This window comes from Engystomops pustulosus, chromosome 8 (genome assembly GCF_040894005.1).
Source record: "Engystomops pustulosus chromosome 8, aEngPut4.maternal, whole genome shotgun sequence".
Lineage (NCBI taxonomy): Eukaryota > Metazoa > Chordata > Amphibia > Anura > Leptodactylidae > Engystomops > Engystomops pustulosus.
Genome location: NC_092418.1, coordinates 53,210,486 through 53,236,874, shown reverse-complemented (window position 1 = coordinate 53,236,874; position 26,389 = coordinate 53,210,486). Strand labels below are relative to the sequence as shown.

At 42.3% G+C, this 26,389-nt stretch overlaps 1 protein-coding gene across 2 annotated transcripts in view; it reads right to left on the bottom strand.

Moving 5' to 3' along the window:
* Nucleotides 1-26,389, bottom strand: part of WDR75 (WD repeat domain 75) — a 219,199-nt gene that overhangs the window by 119,097 nt on the left and 73,713 nt on the right. For both annotated transcript variants that reach the window (XM_072120944.1, XM_072120943.1), the window contains exons 10-13: nt 11,316-11,375; nt 5,228-5,343; nt 3,849-4,027; nt 406-569 (exon numbers count right to left, since the gene is read on the bottom strand). In XM_072120944.1, coding sequence (XP_071977045.1) covers nt 406-569; nt 3,849-4,027; nt 5,228-5,343; nt 11,316-11,375 — 519 coding nt within the window. The remainder of the gene's footprint in view (nt 1-405; nt 570-3,848; nt 4,028-5,227; nt 5,344-11,315; nt 11,376-26,389) is intronic.

The following is a 26,389-nucleotide window of genomic DNA, read 5'->3' as shown; positions in this document are numbered from 1 at the left end:
TTTGGGTTTTGATCCTTCATTCACTTGTACATTCACCTTGATCCAGCTTTGGGTTCTCATAGGCACTTGCTACTTTACGGTGATCAAGGATAAAAGGGGTTGTTTACATATGTGGTTCATATTGCAGAAAACACCCATCAGTAACACCCCTGATCGGTGGTAGAACCGGCTGCGGTTGTTAACCTGTCGATCGCTGCCGGCAGCGGTCGACAGGTTAACACAGATGTCGGTTTGCTGCAATATGCAGCAGCAAACACTCAACGGCTATGGAAAGAGCTCAGACCTTACTACTACGTCACATGCCGGTAATGGGTTAAAGCATAGATGCTGCTTTCAATATCCAAAAACAGAAAGATCGCCAACTCTGCCTACGCCATAATTTATAGACTAACATGCTATACTTACGATATATGTCAGAATTGTCCTCCAGTACCCAGACTTTAAACAGGCCGTCATTCCCTGTGGTTACCAAAGTGGGAACATCTTTATCAGAATCAGATCCAGTCTTGAAGGATAAGGATGAAATTTGGTCCTCATGAGGCCAATTTATAGTAGTGTTCAAGACAAAGCTTTAAAGGAAAAAAAAATGTTATTATATATACTCATTTATATATTTCTAGCTTATATTTTGCCAACTCTGGTGGCGAACCTATGGCACCTCTCTGTGGGCACCCAGGCTATCACCAGAGAGAATTCCAGGAATCTTCCTGCAGACCAAGACAGCCTAGGTTTTGCTGTGCACAGAGATATTTTAAAGTGACAGCTCTACCTGGGACTACTGGAGGGGTGGGAAGGTGTGGACAGATCTGGATTATCATTGTAGCTCATGGTCTGGCCCCAGACAATACTTCCGGCTTAGGGGGACACATAATTTACAATGATCATCCAATTTTGCCTATTTTCTGCTTTATTGGTGTCCTCAGGGTGCTGATATGAATGAAAGCTGTGATGAAGCAAGGAGCTAAATCACAAATTAAATTTCTGTGTTGGCACTTTGCAAAAAGTAAGTGGGTCTTTGGTTGTAGTTTGGGTACTCTGTCTCTAAAAGGATCACCTTCACCGTCTTAGAATGTTAGCTTTCCTGGTGGCAAGTTCATCTAATCTATAGTAGGATAGCCCTTTTGATGGCTAATCCTTTAGTCCCCCTTATCTTTTAAAAACTTTAATTGCTTTAATATGTAAATTTACCAAAGAGGCTACTGGGGCATGGAGTAGCCAGAGCAGAGGCTACTCCACACCCCAGTAGCCTCCTGCAATCCACCATGCCATGCCATCTTCAGCAGGCAGCTCCTCGTAGCTGTGCACTTGTCCTTGAACCTGGGTTCTGCACATGCAGGCTGGCGTTTGCACAGTCTTGGCTCTTAACCCGGAGCTACTGTGCATGCACAGAACCCAGCCTTACAGACAGGTGGGTGCAATGAAGATGGCATGGTACCTACAAAATTGGATTGCCCAGTACCTTTTGGATTGCAAAAGGCTACTGGGGTGTGGAGTAGCCACGCCATGTTGCCCCAGCTCCAGCTACTCCACGCTCAGTAAATTTGCATATAGGGGCAATTAAAAATGATATAAGATATGGGGGACTAAAGGTGTATCCCTCAATAGGGCGATCCTACTATCCTACTAATGATTAGATTAACCTGGAGGTAGGTTTCCTTTAACTTTCTTGCTTTCATGGGGGGGGGGGGGGGAGGAAGCGAATAAATAATAAACTTTTAGTCACACAATAAAAAGTCATTTATCTACAAAAGTGGTACATCAAGTCATTTTGCCCACCGATTGACTTTGTTGTACACTTTGTTTTCAAAAAGGACCATTAATTCCTGAAAGACAAGGAGTGAAAACGCTTTAAAAAGAGAACCCATCACCAGATTTTACTCCATTAAACTAGCAGTCCCCTTAAGTATGAATAAAAATCTCATCCCAATTAATGAAATAATGACCCATATTTGCCTGAGATAAGCAGTTGCAATGTCAGACAGATCTAACCCTTCATGATGATGGTCATCGGTCCCTCAATGTCCTGGTCAATTTTTGAGGTTCTGCTATGCACTTTTTAAAATGACAATATCTTGGTAAAAGCGTTACATATCATAAAAATTTTTTATTTTGTTCGTTTTAAGACATGTTTATATTTTTTTAATAATAATTATATCTTAATTAAATATTGAAAATTTGCCAATTGACTACAAATGTGAAAAATAAGCATTTTTGTCAGTTTTCCAATGTGATTTTAATAATTTGTAATTATTCCGCATTATTCAGCATTATTCCGTCACCCTTCCCCAAGTTCAGTTACAGTGAATGTAAGGCCCCTTCCACACTTGCGTTGCAGATCACGTGAGAGTTTGATCAGGGTGCGATCAGTTTTTGGTCAGTGAAAAACGCACATTTTGCATCAGAGTGCAATCAGTTTTCAGTCAGAGTTTGTTCAGTGTCTCAGTTTTTCACGCGCATTTTTGATGCAATTTCAATGCGTTTTTCACGCACAGAAAATGCGCGTGAAATGGACTCAGGACTGAGCTCTATCTTTTCTATGGAAATTGATGCGTGAAAAACGCATTGCACTTGCGTGTGTCTCAGAGTGCAATGCGTTTTTGATGCATCTCCATAGACTTGTATGGTGCGTTTTTCACGCGCATGACTTGCAAAAGTAGAGCATGCCAAGATTTAAACGCGCGTTTAAAAAAAAAAAACTAGCGTGTGTGCGTGAAAAAAATGCAAGTCTGAAAAGACCCATTGATTACAATGGGTCAGAGTGCAATGCAAGTTCTGCGCGTCAAAAGCACGCACAGAAAACGCGCGTGAAAAACGCAAGTGTGAAAGGGGCCTTAAAGTGTTTCCTGCAGCTCCTTCTGCATTCTGCTGTCAGCTGGCTGGATGGAGAGGGGCACACATAAAATGCCTATATTTCCTAAACCCTTGCACCTAGAAACAATAGAACCAAAGATATGTATTCTTAAAGTTACAATCGGCAATAGAAAGCTGTACATAAAAATCAACTATGTTAGTACAACTTTAAATTGTAACTGTAAAGCTACCGTAATTTTACCAAATTATTGTGTGATTCCCCCTTTGAAAATAGAACGATATTGTGCGGATTGTCCTTTTCTTTCCAAAGTTAAGGCATCTTCTGTTCTGAATGTGTTTGGCAAAAATGTCTCTCTCTACTGGTGAAGTGGGCAGAGACTAATATTTGTCTATGCCCTCAGGCTGAGGCCAGCTAGCTTGCCCACAAATGCCATGATGCTTTGTGTTTACGTTTTAGCATTAAATCCTTTTAGTTTCCCACAAGTAAATCCACTGAACACTGCACAGTGCACATACAGGATGTATATGGACACTAGCCTGGCAGCTTCTATCACATCAAGGAGCAGGGAACATGTAATAAAGTGGTAGAAATCATTATTACATGAAGGCTATGCTTGTGCTGTGTGAGCCCTAAATAGCTCTGTAGAATCGTACGTAACGCAGGGACTGCCTGTACATACTCGTGTATACTGTGAGTCTAAGATAGAACCTATCTATGCAGTAGTAGTTGAATTTGTATGCAGGTCAGAAAGATTTTATAATTGTAACCCCAGACAAATTTTATTTTGTCTCTGTGACAATTGGATTTTAAAAAATGTTGGATTGTCATAAAAACCAGGATTAACAAAAAAGCTTAATTGCTGACACCTTTCATAACTTTTATAGCTGTTTATTGTAACCTAAGGCTAATGTACAGTAAATTACCAACATCCAGAGGTCTGTTTGCAAGTAGGGGTCATCCTTAAGTTGGGTGTTCTTAAGTAGGAGACCACCTGTAGTATCTTTGCTTTTATGACTACCTAGCCTTGTATAGTTACCTCTGTAGCTTGTCAACATATTCCCAGAACTTCATCTGTACTTCAAGATGACTGGTTTCATTTCTTTTTAATTCTTCAACAGTTGTTAGCCAGTTCCCCTTTGCATTAAATGCCGCCTTCACCAACTCAATATGTTGTAGTCCAGCCTGATTGACAAACTCTTGTTGTACTATGTCCAGCTAGGCACAAGATAAGTTAAATTTACTGAATATACAGTGTGTGTGGTTTATGCATATATTGTTCAAGTTTCACCAATCAAAGATCTTCTACTCTTTTGCAAGGCAGCTTAACAAATGCCTTTGCCACACTTGTGTTATTGAACAGTATTCATTAAGTACTCTAACAGCAGAAGAATATTGGTGAATAAAAGATATTACTGGCTCTTATAAAAAGTGAAGTGAGACAAACAATTTGCAATAGCAATAAAATATCAGGTATTGGATATATATGGCACATATATGTGCTGTTCAACAAGGAGCAAAATGGCAAAATTCACAGGGGTTTGACTCACAAATAACCCATTTATTTTGATGGCTTTATTAGAAGTGGTTTTAGCATGATCATGCATGCATTTGAAAACGCATTGCGACAGCTGAAGAGATTTACCCATTTAAACAGCTGTTAACATTTGTGTTTACAAAATGCAAATATTAACACTTACATTAACACATTTATGTAAGTTCATGTGTTAATGGATGCGTTTGTAAACCCAAGTGTTAACAGCTGTTTAATTAGGCAAATCTCTCTTCAGCTGTTGCAATGCGGTTTTAAACGCATGCGTTAAACACGTTGTGTGACCGCACCCTCTAAGTAAGAAGACACCTTACAATTCAGATCCACAGTACCTTTAAGCAGGATGTTCTCAGATGGAAGTGACTATTTAGCTTGGTGTGTTTAGAGTGTCATCAGCGGGTTGAAACAGAGATTGGAGGAGTCACAGGAAAGGCATAGCAATTGTTGTCCTATGACCATATCTCACACCGCTTATTGCTTCATTGTGAACAATGCCAGGAACAATCAACGGAGGAGAGGGGCACACAAGTGGAACTTCAATCGTGCAAAAGCGTTTATACCAATGGTATAAACCACTATGGTAATTGACCACAGCATCATTTTGCATGGATCAGGAAGCATATACACTGGATTAGGAACCAGTTTAAATGAAGAAAATCGAATAATAATAATAATAATAATCTTTATTTATATAGCGCCATCAAATTCTGTGGCGCTTTACAAATCATATTTAAGATTTAGTAATAAATGGTAGTCACCAACAATGTTGGAGCTGTCAAAAAGTGTCCCTGCTAAACGGGGTTCACAACTGAATAAAAGGCAAATCTTAAATTTTATGATCTTGGAGCAAAGATGTACAAACTTACATTATAGAAGTGTTTGTCATCATGTAGTGAATAAAACTGAAGATGGCCTGGCTTGCCATTAAGGACTAAAGCTTTGGATCTAGGATCAACCAACAAACCAGTTTTTACATCCCTTCCTTAAGAAAAAAAAAAAAAAAAGAAAATTAAAATGATTTTTAAAAAAAAGAAAACGTAAGTTATTGCATTACAATGCCAAAATTAATCAATTTTATAAAGTTCATAAAGCAGGAACCACAACGATCATATGATCCCATATACACAAAATAAAATATTCAATAAAACATATTAAAGATTAACTATTCAAACATAGCATAACAAAGAATAACAAGAATTAAAATACTTGCTAATAACGCAGAATAAATTACAGTGAATAGCTTTCGTTAAATATCAATAGACGCATACAAGACACTGTAGTAAAGTTGCAAATGAGATTAAGGGGTGTTCAATGAGATTTCTGGCTTAGAATGGATTCACATTACATACAATATTCAGCAACACAGATTCTGGTTCAGTGGTAATTCTGTAATAAAGCTAATCATTTAATTTACTTTTTTTAATTTGAGACCAAAATAAAAAATAGACCATCTGAAGATATAAGGCCACTTCATTATTTTATAATTCAAGTGTTACAGGTGATGAGTGTCTGACGTTTTAAGAATCCATAAACAAGTGTCAGCTGATATTTACCTGTAGCTGTAAATTGGTGGGCTCTAAGTAGTATTTAATTGGTGGACCCAGGGGATCCTAGGGTCCACCAATTAAATACTTCTTTGAGCCAACCAATTTACAGCTACAGGTAAATATTACCTAACACTTGTTTATGGATTTCTAAAACATAGCTAACACAAATTTTTTACTTGCTTTCTAGCACCCTCCTTGGACTCTGCTTGTCTAAGGGATCATGGAAGTAGCCTGCTAACTTATCATATATAGGAAGACTGAGCTGCATTATGATGAATATCTTAAAGGGGTATTTCCACGAAGGCAAGTTTCCTAAATGTGTTCAGGATAACAAAATAACACTAAAATTCACTGCTAGGAACAAAAATACAGCACTTCACAGATATAATTCCGACCTGCCTCTATCAGTCCTGGTGTACACAATGATAGGACCCTGTTACTTCAAACATGGGGTCGGGGACGCCATCTTCGTTTTGTGTGACAGCCATGCTTGCAAAGTTGCTCTCCCTGCTACATGCACTCTACGAGCTACAGGCAAGTTGTTAATCTAAGAAGGCACAGCAGGTGTGCTAGATGTATTCAACAGGCATCTAATGGATCTAATCTCTCTTTTTATGTTTCAGTGTGTTAGTACAATGTTCAGAAGGTAAATGAAAGTGTGTGTAAACATGTACCCGGATTGTCTAACTACATTTTCAGCTTACAGAACTAGATAGATCATGAAGTGTCTGCTTATAGAGTCCCCACCCACACCCTGGAGTTTTGCACTGACCAGCCTAGGGAGTGATGGGAGCTAAAACAGGAATAAAACTGAGTAAAAGTAAAGGGTTAAAAATTTGCTTTATTGCGTCATCACTGGGGGAAGTGAAATTTGAAAATGAGGGTACTCCGTTAGCACTACACATGGGCTGTACCGTTGGATTCTGCGGGCCTGCTATTATGTCCCACTAAATACAGGCGGTCCCCTACTTAAGGACACCCGACTTACAGACAACCCATAGTTACAGACGGACCCCTCTGCCCACTGTGACCTCTGGTGAAGCTCTCTGGATGCTTTAAAATAGTCCCAGATTGCAATAATCAGCTTAAAATTGTCTGCAATGAAGCTTTATTGATAATTCTTGGTCCTATTACAGCAAAAAAATGTGAAACTCCAATTGTCACTGGGGCAAAAAAAAAAAATTGTCGGGAACTACAATGATAAAATATACAGTTTCGACTTACATACAAATTCAACTTAAGAACAAACCTACAGTCCCTATCTTGTATGTAACCCGGGGACTGCCTGTAACCAAATATTCCATTTTGTGACATGCGACCATGTAAGAGGGTGAAATATGAACAAAACCTGCGTCCCAAGTAATTAGCATTGTCCCCCTTCCAGCAAGAATTTGTGCATTGTTGTGAGACAATTAGATCAAGGTGCCCTGTTGCATTTTGTCTGCAGCCACAAACGGGGGAAAGTTTCAGCATACATACAATCTGCTTTCTGGTGAAATTATTTTTATTTAATATTTTTTTACTTTAATAAACTGAGCAGTGCTTATATTGGCAGTAAAGTGTACCCAGCCTGATTTTTTAAAACTACCACATGTCACTTGTGACTTTTTGTACCTTACCTTAGTGGTATATTTTGCTTGAAATGTTTTGCATTTATTTTTGTTTGTTTTAGTTTGTTTGGAAAATCCTAGTTACAGTACTGCATTTATTTACCATACAGGTTTAGCAATTATATGTTATTGCACGGGTTCATACGGACGCGGCAATACCTTATATGTGCAATTTGTGTGACAATTTTTACTTTATTATATGTGGGAGTTTTAGAATATATATTGAACATTAAGGAAACTTATTTCATTTTATTCTTTGATTTGTATTTTTTTCCACTTCTTTTTACTGTCCCAAACTAAGACTTGAAATAGCAATCATCTGATCGTTTGTTCAAGCTGATACACTGCAATACTGTTGCCCAGCTTTATTAGGGCTTAATTTTTGTGTTGTGAGTTGTACTTTTAATTGCAATCATTGTGGTGTAAATGTGACCTTTTGATAATTTATTGCGTTTTATTTGAATGTGCAAAAATTTTCATATTTAATCATCTTATTTTTTTAAATATATGTTGGAGTTCTATCCTTTATTGGGCATTTTACAGATTACTACTTATTATTTTTCAAGATTTTGGCATGGTGGCCATTTTCTAGTACATTTTGGCTCCAAACTTTATTTTTCCAATTGGTAGAGGGTCATGTAACATCAAACATATAGAGAATTTCACAAGATAAACAATGGTGTACTTTGTTGTAATGTAAATGTATTATTTCATGTGGTATTTACAAATTTCTATTTGTTAACAGCGATTGTCATGTTGTAGAGATTAACCCATGAGGAGAGGATAGAAATTGTGTTGTCTAGTTAACGCAGTACCCAGGTCATTGCATTTCAATGCAAGACACCCATCTCGCATACTGCTTGCCAAATTTCGTGAAACAGGTTCAGAGATGTATTTGCAAAAACGTGAATGCAACAAAACGGTCACAAATGAAGAAACCTCAGAGGGCTGTCATAGCTTCATTCAGCAAGAGCCCACAGCATAGTACTCGCTGCATGTCACTGGATAGTGGCATCAATCAAACATCCCTTTTGTGGATATTAGTTGCTCAAAAGTGGCATCCTTACAAAATCCATCTGCTCCAGCCTTCTCAACTAGGATGACCCAGATCAGCGCACTGAATTTGCAGAATGGGCAAAAAAAAAAATATGAAACAGAACCCTCAGTTTACACAGAACATTATGTTCAGTTATAAGGCAAAGTTATTTGTGAAGTTCACAAGCAAAACCACCGCAAGTCTGACACTAACCAAGTGGATAGATCACTCAAAGACTGTTGGGACACAAAAATTCATGGAATGGTGTGGTATAAAAAGGTACAAAGAAAGTGGGGAAATTCTTTGTCAATGCCACTGGATATTTGAGATTGCTTAATAGATGCCATGTTCCCAGAGTTTTTTCAGCAAGATGATGCACTATATTATGGGTGTCAGGTTCGAGCATTCGTACACTAACAGTTTCCTGGAGATTAGATTGGTCATCTTGAACCAGTTGAATGGTCACCAAGGTCTCCCGATCGGCTCCCTTAGACTCATCTTTGGAATCACCTAAAGGTTATTGTCTATGCTGTGAACATATGAGATGCGCAGCATCTGAAACAATAGAAACTGAATTCCTGTGATAGCAACACTGGAGAAGAGATGTTACCAGTGAGTCAAGAGTGGGACAAGAGGGTTGCATTAACAATCTAACACAATGGGCAGCACTTCGAACACATTTTATAAGTGGTCATAAACATGTAATAAAGTTCCATGAACTTTCAAGAGGCAGGCATTTTGTAGCTTAAGGCTCAGCCCCATTTTTTGTATTCTTTATATGGTTCTAAACAAAAAAAATAACATTTTTATGTAAAAAAAATTTGCCAATTTTCAAAATTTGAACTCATCACGTTTCCAGGCAGATAGTTTTACCGCCGAACTTAGTGGCCGAATAACATTGTCTGCTTTAATTTTTGAAATGTCTGGGTAACTTCTTTTGATGTCAGACGGCTTAAAAAAAAAAAAAAAAAAAAATATCAAATATCGATTTTTTTGTATTTGCAGAATTGACTATTGTGGAGATAACTACAGTTTATAATGAAATTTTAAATATATAACATAAAAAAACCCTATATAAATCAATCCATTTTCAAATATACACCCATCAAACTATCAGAAACAGTTTTTAGGATGATTGTTAGCCCCTTCTTGATAGTAATAAAATCAAAATGGAGGTGAAATTTAGAATGGAATGGTCAGATTTTTTGGTTATACCTTCATTTAGCCCTAAAATTTACACATTTCCAAAAGATAAAACCCATCTTACATTTGTTATACAATTTCTCACGAGTGCAGAGATCCCCCACATGTGGTCCTTACTTGTTTTATGGATGCACAGCGAGGAGTGGAAGGAGTGCACTGCAGCTGCCAGGATTTCAGTTTCCTCATTTGCCCCTTTTGTAGGCTTCAAATTTTAGCTTTTTTGCATTCTTTTTGCCGGATGAGATGCTTTTACCAGTGTTATTTTGGTGTTGGTATCTCCTATTGTTGAAAATGTATGAACTTTTTTTTTTTTTGAGGGCAGGAGTAGAACAGCACCAGTTCTGTACTGGATTTATTTACTTTTTTTTTTGGTGTTCACCGGACAGCCTAATGATTATGTTCTCTTTATCCTATGGGTCAATACCATTACAGGGATACCATAGTCAAATATTTTTTCTTATGTTTTACTAAATTTGCCAAATAAAACCCTAATGTAGGGAAACTATCCTTTTTGCGTCTTCCAAGCAGCATAACATTTTTACTTTTTTTGGCTACAGAGCTGATTGACAGCTTGTGCTTTTTTGTGGAACATGTTATACTTTGCAACTGTATCATTCTGGAGTACATGTTTTTTTGATCACTTTATATTGTTTTTTTATGGGATTCAATAGGTAAAAATCATAATTTTTGGTGGGTTTTTAACTTTTTTTTTCCTACGGTGTTCATCAAGCGGGTTCAATAATGATTTTTATGATCTGTGAGGAAGCTGTGATGCTATGTTTGTGTTAAGATTTAGACTTTTTTTGCGTTACATGTTTCTATATGTTTATGGGCATTTTTATAAATTTTTTTATTGAATAACTTTTACTAGTTCTATCACGGGACATGACCAATCAAACATCTGATTGCTTGTTAATGATAATACCGTATATACACTCGCATATGAGCCGACCAGAGTATAAGCCGAGACCCCCTAATGTTAAACTCAAAAAAAACCTGAAAAACCTATTGACTCCAGTATAAGTAGGAAATGCATTGGTCAGAGTCCCCCAGTCTATAGCCTGCCAGCCCCTCGTATTATATAGCCAGACAGCCCCTGCCCCCAATAGATGCCTGTAGGAGAGGGAAAAAAAAAAAAAGTGTACTCTCCTTCCAACGCCCCCTTCCCACTGGCAGGTCCTATTTTATCTATCGTGGCTCAGGCATCGCCTCAACGTCGGTGCGTGGTTCTTTGCAGGCACCATGACGGCAGCCGCACGCTGACATTAAAGTGTGTGCGCCGGCATCGGCACACACCATGTCTGCAAGAGAATGCGCCGATGTCGGTCCCGTGTTTGTGGGGAAGGGGGGAGTGTCAACACCCATCTTGAAAAGGTTTTTCCCCTCCCATATACTAATGTGCCACAAACAGGAAGTTGATTCCAACCATTTTATTTATGTTTATTCAGATAAACTGCCCACACTGTAGTATCATAAAACATACCTAAAATGCTACACTTAGAAATATCAATTGTCAGTAATAGTTTACACCTTAAAAATAAAAAATAAAATGGTATACCTTTCAGTAGGCCTTGGATGATTCCGCTCACTTTTAAATTTGCATCAATTATTGTAATTTCTTCCAAAAAATAAAATAAATTGAAATTAGAAAATTTATAACAAATTTAGGAACAAAACTGAAAAATTCAAAATATGAAGTCAATGTATTAAACAAAATATATAAACATTAGTAATGCAAACATTTAAATACCTGTATAGTAATACAACTAAGAACACAAGCTCTAAAACAAAATATGAAACTTTTGGGTTAACAAGTGCTTTGTGAAGAGTAACATGGAGACCCCAAAATGTAAAATAAGGTGATCACTGATCTAAAAGAATTCTAATTTTAAACTGCATACTAATTTGTTATCTATTGCAGTAAAGAAGACGCACTTTTCCCCAGAAAATGGGGAAAAAACAGTGGTGCGTATTATAGTCCTGATGTAGCCAGCAAATGCTGGCAATAAGCACAGCCCTTCAAAGTGAAGTGAAGCACAGCGGCTGTACTGAGTGCAGCTGCGTTCCTCTCCTCCTCTCAGCCCTCAACTGCTGGAGGGAATGGAGGACGGCTCCGCCGTCCTCAGGGCACTGATATACATGAGCTTTGTGGCAGAGCAGAAGCACAGCAGCAGTGGAGAGGGGGGGGGGGGGGAGAGAAAGGCACTGACCTGTGTCTGTGGCAGTGTCTGACCTGTAACTTGTAGGGAGCTTACAATAGCCAAAATCCACCTCTGTGTGTATTAACCATCGTCGATCTCAGTGACGTCATTGAGGAGCGACCCGTTGGCTGCCGCTATTGCTCAAAGTGGACAACAAGCGGATGCGGCTGTTAACTTCGAAGCAGTGTTTGGAGCAATATAAGTGAGATCCGAAGGAGCTTTTGAATCAAGTTTTAGCAGTTTTAGCAGTTCATCATTACACACCACGCAACAAATCAGCAAGAATAAAAATTGATTTGGGATTAAAAAAATGCCAGGAACGTTGGGACAAATGTATCTTTCTAAAAAGAGGACCATGTAGAAAATAAATAAAATAAAAATTGAAAAGTGTGGTCTTCATTTCTTACAAGGGTACTTATTGAACCGCCCTCGTAAGTGGTTATAACTTTGGAAAGCTTTAACATATCCCAGTGATTTTGAAATAGTTTTCTCATGACACTTTGCACATGTTAGTTTCATAGTTTCTACGGTTGAAAAAAAGACACTTGTCCATCAAGTTCAACCAAGGAAGGGAAGGGATTGGATGAGGAAGGGATTTAGGGGAAACAATTCTATATAACATAACCATCAATGTTATTTAGGTGTAAAAAGGCATCTAGACCCTTCTTGAAGCTATCCGCTGTCCCTGCTGTGACCAGCGCCTGAGGCAGGCTATTCCACAGATTGACCGTTCTCATAGTAAAAAAGCCCTGTCGCCTCCGGTGATTAAACCTTGATTTCTCCAAACGGAGACAGTGCCCCCTCGTCTTTTGATTTGATCTAATCTGAAACAACTTACCACCATAGTTTTTGTATGGACCATTCATATATTTATATAAATTAATCATGTCCCCTCGTAGTCGTCTCTTTTCCAGACTAAATAAATCTAGTTGTTTTAATCTTTCCTCATAACTGAGACCCTTATCATTTTTGTGGCACTACGTTGAACCCTCTCCAGCTCCAGGGCATCCTTTTTATGGACCGGTGCCCAGAACTGGACAGCATATTCCAGGTGTGGCCGAACCAGTGCCTTGTATAGTGGTAATATTACATCCCTATCACGAGAGTCCATACCACTTTTGATACATGACAAGATCCTACTGGCTTTAGAGGCAGCTGATTGACATTGCATGCTGTTATTCAATTTATGATCTACTAGTACCCCCAGGTCCTTCTCAACAAGGGACTCTCCCAGATTTACTCCCCCAAGGACATATTTTGCCTTTGGATTATTGGCCCCCAGGTGCATAACCTTACATTTATCCACATTAAACCTCATTTGCCAAGTGGATGACCAAACATTCAGTTTGTCCAAGTCACCCTGCAGCCTATGAACATCCTCCATAGACTGTATTACACTACACAGTTTGGTGTCATCTGCAAAAATAGACAGTGCTATTAATTCCTACCTCTATATAATTAATAAATATATTAAATAGTAGTGGGCCAAGCACAGAACCCTGGGGTACACCACTCATAACTGGTGACCATTCCGAGTAGGAATCATTGACCACAACTCTCTGGATACGATCCTTCAGCCAGTTTTCAATCCAATTGCAAATGATTTCTGCCAAACCAATAGCCCTAATTTTACCCATCAGGCGTCTATGAGGGACAGTGTCAAATGCCTTTGCAAAGTCCAAGAACACAATATCCACAGCTGCTCCTCCATCCAGGCATCTGCTCACCTCTTCATAGAAGCAGATAACAGTTTGACAACTTCTATTCTTAGTAAACCCATGCTGGCTGTCACTTATTATACTATTTGATGTCACATACTCCAGTATGTAGTCTTTTACTAACCCTTCCAATACTTTCCCCACAATGGAAGTTAAGCTTACAGGCCTGTAATTGCCAGGCAAAGTTCTAGAGCCCTTTTTACATATTGGCACCACATTTGCCTTGCGCCAGTCACTTGGCACCACACCAGACATTACAGAATCCCTGAAGATTTTAGCCAGCGGTACAGCAATAACAGAACTGAGTTCTTTAAGAACTCTGGGGTGTAACCCATCTGGTCCAGGAGCTTTGTACACATTGATTTTATTGAGCTTAGTTGAAAAATTTTTGCGGAATGTTTTGCGTTTACTCAAAAAAAAATTACATTTGGTAAAAAATTTGAACTTCAAAATGCTCTACTTTTTCATAACAGCAAAAAAATTTGTGAAAGATTTTTCACATTTTCATAATAATTCCTTTATTTATATAGCGCACACAGATTGCGCAGCGCTACACAGAGCTTGTCAAATCAGTCATTGTTGAGAAGGTTAACAATAAAACCCCTTGGTTACTTTAAAAACTTTGTTGCAGGCGAAACCCTTGGGTTCTTGGAAATCCCTTCTGTCAGAAGTTCTGTCTAGTATTTTATTCAAGCTGGAACCAAAACAGATATTTGCCTTCACATGAGATGGCACAGACTTTTTTATGCCATATCTCCATTCCAACCAGATGGCCCTTTTGGCCTAATTGAAAGTGAGGGTGTCGACAGATGCATTGCCCAAGAAAGCATGGGCATAGGTAATATCTGCTAGTAGGGTTTCAATTGGGATAAATCCTTAAAATTTTTCCTTTAATAGAGAATTCCATAAGAGAAAAGATCTTGCCCCATTAGTGGATGCTATGTTTGGTTTGAAGGCACAGAGGAAACTTCCCAGGATTTCTTCAGAAAGCTATCAGCATTTTTATCCATCAGGGATCCGGCTTATTCAAATGGTAGAGCAGATTTGCTTGAAAACGTAGATATTGAAAAGTCCATTTTGGGCAGCCTTAAAAGGGCAACACAGGTTAAATTTTATATTTAATTGCCTTAACCCCTTAATGACCTGGCCTTTTTTTGCTTTTTCATTCCTATTTTTCACTCCCCACCTTCAAAAAACTATTACTTTTTTATTTTTACACCTAAAGAGCTGTGGGAAGGCTTATTTTCTGCGTAACAAATTGCACTTCATAGTGACAGCATTCAATATTCCATGCTGTGCACCGGGGAAAAAAAAAATCCAAAACCGCATTTGCACCATTTTCTTGTGGGCTTGGATTTTACAGCTTTCACTGTGCGCCCTAAATGACATGCCTACTTTATTCTTTGGGTCGGTAAAATTACGGTGATACCAAATTTGTATAGGTTTTAAAAAGTTTTCATACATTTACAAAAATTAAAACCTCCTGTACAAAAATAATTTTTAGGATTTCTTCTGGCGCCAATAACGTTCATAATTTGGTGTAATGTTTTGCGACTTTTGATGACGTTTTCATTGCTATCATTTTTAGATCAGGCAGTCCCCGGGTTACATACAAGATAGGGTCTGTAGCTTTGTTCTTAAGTTGAGTTTGTATGTATGCAAGTTGAAACTGTATATTTTATCATTGTAATCCCAACCAGGACTTTTTTGGTCTCTGTGACAATTGCATTTTAAAAATGTTGGGTTGTCATAAGAATCAATATTAACACTAAAGCTTCATTACAGACACCAGTGATAACTGTTATAGATGTTTATTGTAGCCTAGGAATAAAGTACAATAAATTACCAATATCCAGAGGTCCGTTTGTAACTATGGGTCGTATGTAGAGATGAGCGAACACTAAAATGCTCGGGTACTCGTTATTCGAGACGAACTTTTCCCGATGCTCGAGTGCTCGTCTCGAATAACGAACCCCATTGAAGTCAATGGGAGACTCGAGCATTTTTCAAGGGGACCAAGGCTCTGCACAGGGAAGCTTGGCCAAACACCTGGGAACCTCAGAAAAGGATGGAAACACCACGGAAATGGACAGGAAACAGCAGGGGCAGCATGCATGGATGCCTCTGAGGCTGCATAATCGCACCATTATGCCAAAATTATGGGCAACAGCATGGCCATGACAGAGTGACAGAATGAAGCTAGATAGCATCTAAAACATCCAATAATTGACCCTGACACTATAGGGGACGGCATGCAGAGGCAGCGGCAGCAGGCTAGAGAGTGTCATGGCGACATACCCTAAATGGACTCAGGCTTCAAACCAATGGGTGGCAGAGAGGAACCAAAGGAGGTGAGCAAGAAGCGCTCAAATAATATCGGTACATGATAAAAGTTTGCCAGTATATTTTGTGGATTACACAGCAGGGTGGCGACAAAGTTAACATGGAAGCCATGAAAACAACCCAAAATTCTGCCTGACACAGCTCGTTTGATAAGGGGACGATGTATGGAGGCAGTGAACTAGTAGTAGATTAAAGGTGCTGCAGTTAAAACTATGTTAGTTGGATCTTGGCATGGAGCTGGCGCTCCGCTGCCAGGCGAGCTTTCGCCAATCCAAGCCCCTGTCTCTAGGCTACTCCCCAAACAGCACTTCTAAGAACCTTTTGTATAAGATCAAGTGTAGTAGCGTTCTTATAAGTTTAGGATATGCCGGGTGAGGGGAATGTAAACAGATGCGCAAGAAGCGCTGAAATAATATCCCTAAATGGTAAAAGTTTGCAAGTATATTTTGTGGATTACACAGCAGGGTGGCGACAAAGTTAACAACTTTGATGTGGAATGCCCTGTAATAGCTCTTGGGCGGTGTGCCTTTTATCGCCTAGGCTCAGCAGTTTCAGCACCGCCTGCTGTCGCTTAGCGACGGCACTGCTGCTGTGCCTAGAGCTACCGACTGATGGCGCCATGCCCACGGATGGTAATTCGGAGGAGGAGGAGGTGGAGGAGGGGTGGGAGGAGGTATAGTAGGCCTTTGAGACCTGGACCGAGGTAGGCCCCGCAATTCTCTGCGTCGGCAGTATATGACCAGCCCCAGGGTCAGACTCGGTCCCAGCCTGCACCAAGTTAAGTGTAGTAGCGTTCTTATAAGTTTGGGATATGGCGGGTGAGGGGAATGTAAACAGATGCGCAAGAAGCGCATGATGCGCATGGAGCTGGTGTTCCGCTGCCAGGCGAGCTTTCGCCAATCCAAGCCCCTGTCTCTAGGCTACTCCCCAAACAGCACTTCTAAGAACCTTTTGTATAAGATCAAGTGTAGTAGCGTTCTTATAAGTTTAGGATATGCCGGGTGAGGGGAATGTAAACAGATGCGCAAGAAGCGCTGAAATAATATCCCTAAATGGTAAAAGTTTGCCAGTATATTTTGGGGATTACACAGCAGGGTGGCGACAAAGTTAACAACTTTGATGTGGAATCCATGAAAACAACCCAAATTTCTGCCTGACACACCTCGTTTGATAAAGGGACGATGTATGGAGGCAGCTATATGGACGACTTTTGGAGGTAGCAATGGAGACAACGTGTGGAGGCTGCTATGGAGACAATTTAATTTGGATAGTGCCTGTATGTGGCAGTCCCAAACATTTTTCAAACCAGAGGAGCAGGTAGGTGGCCCTCCAGTAAAATGGGATAGATTGAGTGCCTGTATGTGGCAGTCCCAAAAATGTTTCAAACCAGAGGAGCAGGTAGGTGGCCCTCCAGTAAAATGGAATAGATTGAGTGCCTGTATGTGGCAGTCCCAAAAATTGTTCAAACCAGAGGAGCAGGTAGGTGGCCCTGCAGTAAAATGGAATAGATTGAGTGCCTGTATGTGGCAGTCCCAAAAATGTTTCAAACCAGAGGAGCAGGTAGGTGGCCCTCCAGTAAAATGGAATAGATTGAGTGCCTGTATGTGGCAGTCCCAAAAATTGTTCAAACCAGAGGAGCAGGTAGGTGGCCCTGCAGTAAAATGGAATAGATTGAGTGCCTGTATGTGGCAGTCCCAAAAATGTTTCAAACCAGAGGAGCAGGTAGGTGGCCCTCCAGTAAAATGGAATAGATTGAGTGCCTGTATGTGGCAGTCCCAAAAATTGTTCAAACCAGAGGAGCAGGTAGGTGGCCCTGCAGTAAAATGGAATAGATTGAGTGCCTGTATGTGGCAGTCCCAAAAATTGTTCAAACCAGAGGAGCAGGTAGGTGGCCCTGCAGTAAAATGGAATAGATTGAGTGCCTGTATGTGGCAGTCCCAAAAATGTTTCAAACCAGAGGAGCAGGTAGGTGGCCCTCCAGTAAAATGGAATAGATTGAGTGCCTGTATGTGGCAGTCCCAAAAATTGTTCAAACCAGAGGAGCAGGTAGGTGGCCCTGCAGTAAAATGGAATAGATTGAGTGCCTGTATGTGGCAGTCCCAAAAATTTTTTAAAACAGAGGACCGGGTAGGTGGCCCTCCAGAAAAATGGAATAGATTGAGTGCCTGTATGTGGCACTCACAAAAATTGTTTCAAACAGAGGACCGGGTAGGTGGCCCTCCAGAAAAATTAAATGCATAAAGTACTATAGGTAGAGCCAGTGGGCCCTGTCAAAAAATAGCCAGTTTCCTCTGCTTTACTGTACAAAGAGCAGGAGAAGGAGGAAAATGAGGAGGAGGAGGAGGAGTGGATAAATTATTCAGGTTGAGCTTCCTTCACCTGCTGGAGATTGGAAATTAGGAGAAATCCATGCTTTATTCATCTTGATAAGCGTCAGCCTGTCAGCGCTGTCAGTCGACAGGCGTGTACGCTTATCGGTGATGATGCCACCAGCTGCACTGAAAACCCGCTCGGACAAGACGCTAGCGGCAGGGCAGGCAAGAACCTCCAAGGCGTAGAGCGCCAGTTCGTGCCACATGTCCAGCTTTGAAACCCAGTAGTTGTAGGGAGCTGTGTGATCATTTAGGACGATGGTATGGTCAGCTACGTACTCCCTCACCATCTTTCTGTAAAGATCAGCCCTACTCTGCCGAGACTGGGGACAGGTGACAGTGTCTTGCTGGGGTGACATAAAGCTGGCAAAAGCCTTGTAAAGCGTACCCTTGCCAGTGCTGGACAAGCTGCCTGCTCGCCTACTCTCCCTCGCTACTTGTCCCGCAGAACTACGCACTCTGCCGCTAGCGCTGTCAGAAGGGAAATACTGTTTCAGCTTGTGCACCAGGGCCTGCTGGTATTCATGCATTCTCACACTCCTTTCCTCTCCAGGGATGAGAGTGGGAAGATTTTGCTTGTACCGTGGGTCCAGGAGAGTGAACACCCAGTAATCGGTGCTGGAATAAATTCTTTGAACGCGAGGGTCACGGGATAGGCAGCCTAGCATGAAATCTGCCATATGCGCCAGAGTACCAACGCGTAAGAATTCACTCCCCTCACTGGCCTGACTGTCCATTTCCTCCTCCTCCAACTCCTCTTCTTCTGCCCATACACGCTGAACAGTGAAGGACTCAACAATGGTCCCCTCTTGTGTCTCTCGCCAACATTCTCCTCCTCTTCCTCCTCATCCTCCTCCACCTCCACCTCCTCCGATATGCGCTGAGAAACAGACCTCAGGGTGCTTTGGCTATCAACAAGGGAATATTCTTCCCCCGTCTCTTGTGACGAGCGCAAAGCTTCCGACTTCATGCTGACCAGAGAGTTTTTCAACAGGCCAAGCAGCGGGATGGTGAGGCTGATGATGGCGGCATCGCCACTGACCATCTGTGTTGACTCCTCAAAGTTACTCAGCACCTGACAGATATCAGACATCCACGTCCACTCCTCATTGTAGACTTGAGGAAGCTGACTGACCTGACTACCAGTTCTGGTGGAAGTTGACATCTGGCAGTCTACAATCGCTCTGCGCTGCTGGTAAACTCTGGATAACATGGTCAGTGTTGAATTCCACCTCGTGGGCACGTCGCACAACAGTCGGTGAGCGGGCAGTTGGAGGCGGCGCTGCGCTGCCCTGAGAGTGGCAGCATCTGGGCTGGACTTCCTGAAATGCGCACAGATGCGGCGCACCTTCGTGAGCAAATCAGACAGATTGGGGTATGTCTTGAGGAAACGCTGCACTATCAGATTTAACACATGGGCCAGGCATGGCACATGTGTCAGTCTGCCGAGTTGCAGAGCCGCCACCAGGTTACGGCCGTTGTCACACACAACCATTCCCGGCTTGAGGTTCAGCGGTGCCAGCCACAGATCAGTCTGCGCCGTGATGCCCTGTAATAGCTCTTGGGCGGTGTGCCTTTTGTCGCCTAGGCTCAGCAGTTTGAGCACCGCCTGCTGTCGCTTAGCGACGGCACTGCTGCTGTGCCTAGAGCTACCGACTGATGGCGCCGTGCCCACGGATGGTAGTTCGGAGGAGGAGGTGGAGGAGGGGTGGGAGGAGGAGGAGGCATAGTAGGCCTGAAACACCTGGACCGAGGTAGGCCCCGCAATCCTCGGCGTCGGCAGTATATGAGCAGCCCCAGGGTCAGACTCGGTCCCAGCCTCCACCAAGTTAACCCAATGTGCCGTCAGCGATATATAGTGGCCCTGCCCGGCAGCACTCGTCCACGTGTCCGTGGTCAGGTGGACCTTGTCAGAAACGGCGTTGGTCAGGGCACGGATGATGTTGTCTGACACGTGCTGGTGCAGGGCTGGGACGGCACATCGGGAAAAGTAGTGGCGGCTGGGGAGCTGAACGCTGGTGGATGCTGTGGAGGATCGTGGAGGCGACGATGGGGTTTTTGTGGCAGGGTCCTGGGCAGGGGGCTGACTAGCAGCTGACACAGGGGAAGGAGCAGTGGTGTGCACGGCCGGAGGTGAACGGGCTTGTTGCCACTGAGTGGGGTGCTTAGCATTCATATGCCTGCGCATACTGGTGGTAGTTAAGCTAGTAGTGGTGGAACCCCTGCTGAGCCTGGTTTGGCAAATGTTGCACACCACAGTCCGTCGGTCATCCGGTGTTTCCTTAAAGAACCTCCACACTTCTGAAGATCTAGCCCTCGCCGCAAGAGCCCTCACCACGGGAGCTTCACTAGTTGACAGTGGCGCTGATGCACCAGCTCTGGCCCTGCCTCTCCGTCTGGCCCCACCACTGCCTCTTCCAACCTGTTCAGGTCGAGGACTCTCCTCCGTCTCATTAGCACTGTGTTCACCCGGCCTCTCAACCCAGCTTGGGTCTGTCACCTCATCATCCTCCGATCCCTCAGTCTGCTCCCCCCTCGGACTTCCTGCCCTGACAACAACTTCCCCACTGTCTGACAACCGTGTCTCCTCATCGTCGGACACCTCTTTACACACTTCCACTACGTCAAGAAGGTCATCATCACCCACAGACTGTGACTGGTGGAAAACCTGGGCATCGGAAAATTGCTCAGCAGCAACCGGACAAGTGGTTTGTGACTGTGGGAAGGGTCCAGAAAACAGTTCCTCAGAGTATGCCGGTTCAAATGCCAAATTTTCCTGGGAGGGGGCAGACTGGGGGGGGACTTTATTTTTTTTTTTACTTTTTTTTTTTTTTTTTTGTGTTTTTTTTTTTTTTTTTGTGTTTTTTGTTTTTTTTTGAGTTTTTAAAACCAAACAATGCTATCCTATTGCTATGGCTATTTTCTAGCCAAGTATCAAAGGAAGCACAGTACTATGCCAGTTGAGATGACACTGAGTTATTGCCTAATAGAAATCCAACCCCTACTGAATTTTGCCACTTCGGCCTTTGCTATGGATATGTGCGCCACTAAGCGCAGAACACAGCGGTCGCAAGTCTCACTACAAATTGCTCAGAATTGGCAAGTACATGCACTGCAGAAACTACAGCCACCAGCAGATCAACCAGAAATCAAATATATAGAACGCTACTGTAGGCTTCAAGAAGCTGTTTGTATTCTCCTATGGCTATTTTCTAGCCAAGTATCAAAGGAAGCACAGTACTATGCCAGATGAGATGACACTGAGTTATTGCCTAATAGAAATCCAACCCCTACTGAATTTTGCCACTTCAGCCTTTGCTATGGATATGTGCGCCACTAAGCGCAGAACACAGCGGTCGCAAGTCTCACTACAAATTGCTCAGAATTGGCAAGTACATGCACTGCAGAAACTACAGCCACCAGCAGATCAACCAGAAATCAAATATATAGAACGCTACTGTAGGCTTCAAGAAGCTGTTTGTATTCTCCTATGGCTATTTTCTAGCCAAGTATCAAAGGAAGCACAGTACTATGCCGGATGAGATGACACTGAGTTATTGCCTAATAGAAATCCAACCCCTACTGAATTTTGCCACTTCGGCCTTTGCTATGGATATGTGCGCCACTAAGCGCAGAACACAGCGGTCGCAAGTCCCACTACAAATTGCTCAGAATTGGCAAGTACATGCACTGCAGAAACTACAGCCACCAGCAGATCAACCAGAAATCAAATATATAGAACGCTACTGTAGGCTTCAAGAAGCTGTTTGTATTCTCCTATGGCTATTTTCTAGCCAAGTATCAAAGGAAGCACAGTACTATGCCAGATGAGATGACACTGAGTTATTGCCTAATAGAAATCCAACCCCTACTGAATTTTCCCACTTCGGTCTTTGCTATGGATATGTGTGCCACTAAGAGCTAAACACAACGGTAGCAAGTCCCCCTGCTAATTCCTCACAAAATGGTAAAAGATGCAAATTAAAATAAAAAAAGTAGAACGTTATTGTAGCCCTAAGAAGGGCTGTTGGGTTCTTTGAGAATCACTCCTGCCTAACAGTAAGCTAATAGAACAGCCTAACGCTTTCCCTGAGCAGCAGCAGCTCTCTCCCTAGCGGCATCCAGAGACAGAATGATCCGAGCAGCGCGGCCAGCGGCTAGTCTATCCCAGGGTCACCTGATCTGGCCAGCCAACCACTGCTATCGACGTGTAAGGGTACCACGTCATGCTGGGTGGAGTGCAGAGTCTCCTGGCTTGTGATTGGCTCTGTTTCTGGCCGCCAAAAAGCAAAACGGCGGGAGCTGCCATTTTCTCGAGCGGGCGAAGTATTCGTCCGAGTAACGAGCAGTTTCGAGTACCCTAATGCTCGACCGAGCATCAAGCTCGGACGAGCATGTTCGCTCATCTCTAGTCGTATGTAAGTCGATTGTGCTTAAGTAGGGGACCACCTGTATATGGGGATTTTCCTCCTCATTCATTACAATGTGCTGATAGAACATTGTAATGAAAGGGTTTAAATGAGACAGCCTTGGGTCTTCGGAAGACCCAAGGTTGTCATGGCTACGGGGGGGGGGGGGGGGGGGGCGCGATTGTGGGTGTCACACTGGGGTGCCGGCTATCAGTCACAGCCGGCACCCTGTGTTTCCCGATGCCGGTTCGGCTCAGATCTTGAGTCACCGCGCTCAGCGTCCGATATATCGGAAGTGGTTAAGAGGTTAAAGACCTGTGGCAGAACAGCAACCAATCACCACTCAGCTTCCACAGCAGCAGACAATGGCTCCTGCATATGGTGGTTAATAAGTGTATTTTGGAAAGTGCAGGGTGAAAACTTTGACTCAAAACAGAGTTTATGACGTTCCCTGAGTCACAAAGAGCGGATGTGCAAATTTTGGAGATTGTAAACGAAATGCTACAGATTCCTTTAGCGGACACACACACACACACACACACACACACACTAATATATATATAATATATCAAGCTGTGTATGTGTTTTAATCTTTATATACAATTGTCAAGGGTTTTGGTGTAGATTTGCTAGTAACTATATATGTATAGGTATCTGATTATTTGGAGTGGGAATACACCATCATACCCACATTGTATATTCCTATGCGGGTGTGCACGTTTTTTAGGTATGATCTTGGAAATGTCAGGAGTTCCCTAGGTGGCAACGACATGCTCCCGTCTCCTTACCGGTCCGCGCTTCCTCGAAGTCTCTAGCGATCTGGCGTGTCTCCTAGGTCGGGCATGCACTGGCTTCCAGTCTCATAAAGGGCCAGCGCATCGCTGATTGGGGCTGGCCAACCTGTAATTCAATTAATAGCCGGCTCCTACATACCCTGTCGGATCTTTGTGCCTAGTGTCCTAGAGAAAGCTTGCTCTTTATGCTGTATATATACGCTGATATTATGAATTCCCATTGTGACCTCTGTTCTGTTCCTTACTACGCCTCTCTGCTGCCAGCCCTGACCTTTTGCTCTGCCTTTAACCCCTTAAGTACGCAGGGTATTTTCGCTAATTTCTCGCTCTCCATCTTCAAAAATCCATAACTTTTTCATTTTTCCGTGTATAGAGCTGTGTGAGGGCTTATTTTGTGCGTAACAGTTATCAGTGGGCTCAGTTTTTACGACTTTCACTCTGCGCTCCAAATAACACCTCTACTTTATTCTTTGGTTCGGTACGATCGCGGTGATACCAAATTTATACAGGTTTTATTGCGTTTTAATACATTTTCAAAAATTAAACAAATGTGTACAAAAAAGAAAACAAAAAATTTGCCATCTTCTGACGCGAATAACTTTTTCATACTTTGGCGCATGGAGCTGTGTGAGGTGTCATTTTTTGCGAAATGAGCCGACGTTCTCATTGCTACCGTTTTGAGGACTGTGCGACATTTTGATCATTTTTTATGTCATCTAAAAAGGTGTAAAAGTCGCGTTTTGGACATTTGGGCGCCATTTGCCGTTCCGGAGGTCACCGCCGTCAATAACCGTTTTTATATTTTGATAGATTGGGCATTTGGGGACGCGGCGATACCTACTGTGTCTGTGATTTTTACTATTTATTATATTTTATATCAGTTCTAGGGAAAGGGGAGTGATTTGAACTTTAATATAAAAAAAATAAAATATTAAAACTTTTTCTTTTTTTCCCCACTATTTCTTAGACCCTCTAGGGTACATTAACCCTAGCTGGTCTGATCGCTCCTGCCATATACTGCAATACTACTGTATCGCAGTATATGGCATTTCTGCTCACTATACATTACAATGAGCCATAGGCTCATTGTAATGCATGTGCAGAAGCCATGTATCCTCGGGTCAAACGAAGACCCGAGGCTACCATGGCAACCGATCGCCGCCCCCCGATGTCGTTCGGGGGAGCGGTGATCGGAGGTAAGATGGCGGCGCCCATGCGCCGCCAAATTTAAAGTGCCGCCGGCAAAGAAAAGGTTAACACCCGCGATCGGTGCAAGCACCGACAGCGGGTGATAGCGATGTGTCTTTGCTGCGATATGCAGCAAAGCCCATCTCTGTATGAAGAGGGCTCAGCCCGTGAGCCTTCTTCATACAACCTTCACAGTTCCATGGCGGATATATCCGTCACGGAGCGTGAAGGGGTTAATATCAATCCTGTGCTGCCAGTCTGACCATGATAAATACATGCATACAGCCCGCCCCAGCACCAAAGAAGAGGAGACCTATGGGGGTGGGGGGAATTAAAAGGTGAGTACTTCCTTTTTTCCCCCTCGAGTATAAACTGAAAATATAAGCTATTTTTTTGTGATGAAACACAACTTATACTTGAGTATATATGGTAATGACTAGCCGGTCAAGTTTCGTCATATGAAAGATTTTGAGCATGAAGCTATGATAGATACATCAATATAGCTTTCAACATTAACGCATATAGACACACACGCCTCTTTTTGACACTGCTTATTCTAAAGCCTAATTTTCTCTCTTTTCCTGGCATAGATTATAATTACAGTGGTAACAAAAATAATAATAGACCATAGGGGAGAGGGGGCGCTTTGTTCACATTTTGGCCAGAAAAACATCTCAGGCCTTCTCGTGTGAGACCCACTTATCCCAGACCTTTAAAACTTTGTCCCCATCCCCTGTGGTCCAAAATACAAACTCCTCTAATCTGTTAGGCTCCCGGACTGTCTCTCCATTGTGCTACTGTTGAGGCCATCAGCATCTGGGTGGGCAAGTGTTTTTTTTCTTGGTCGGAAGACCTCTGTTCTCCAGAGAAGGATTAGTCTCTTGTCTCTGGGTATACGGATGCTGTTAATGCTTTCTATTTCTCATATCACTTTATCTCAATAGGGTTTTATGATTGGGCAAGACCACTAGAGGTGAAGCAGGGTTCCCTCCTCCTTGCAAAACCTCTAACATTTGGGAACAGGTCTGGGTTTACAGAATGTAAAAAAAACAGTTGTTTTATACCACCGTTCGAGTAGCTTGAAAAGAGTTCTCCTGAATTTGAATGCACCTGGAAAAGCCCATTTAGCTGCTCAAGACCTGTTATGTCTCTGTTTCACTCAGTGTCTTACCTAGTTCCCCTTGGTATTTCACTAGATAGGTTAGGACCCCGCCTCTCTTAAGCAACATTGTGAGCGGCTGATACAGTTGATAATCCCTCTCAGCTGCTTTTACCCTCTTCTGTCACGTGTTTCGGAAGAAAATCTGTTGCTTTACATATACCTTTTAGGTTGTTCCACCCTTTCTCTCTTGGTACGATTCAGGGACAAAATGTGTCTCAGCGTATAGTCTTCTAGTCTATCCCATAGTGTTGCCAAAGGGGCTCCTTAGTCTTTTGACAAATAGGTTTGCGGACGTGAGCGGAGGGGATGCTCAAAAATGTTCTATTCTAATAAATTTTTCACTTGCTTCTATGGGCCCTCAAATCAGAAATTGTAAATGGGCTGGAGAGAGTGCCATTGACTCTCAGATAAGCCCTAATTGCTGAGTACAGGGAGAAAACGTTAT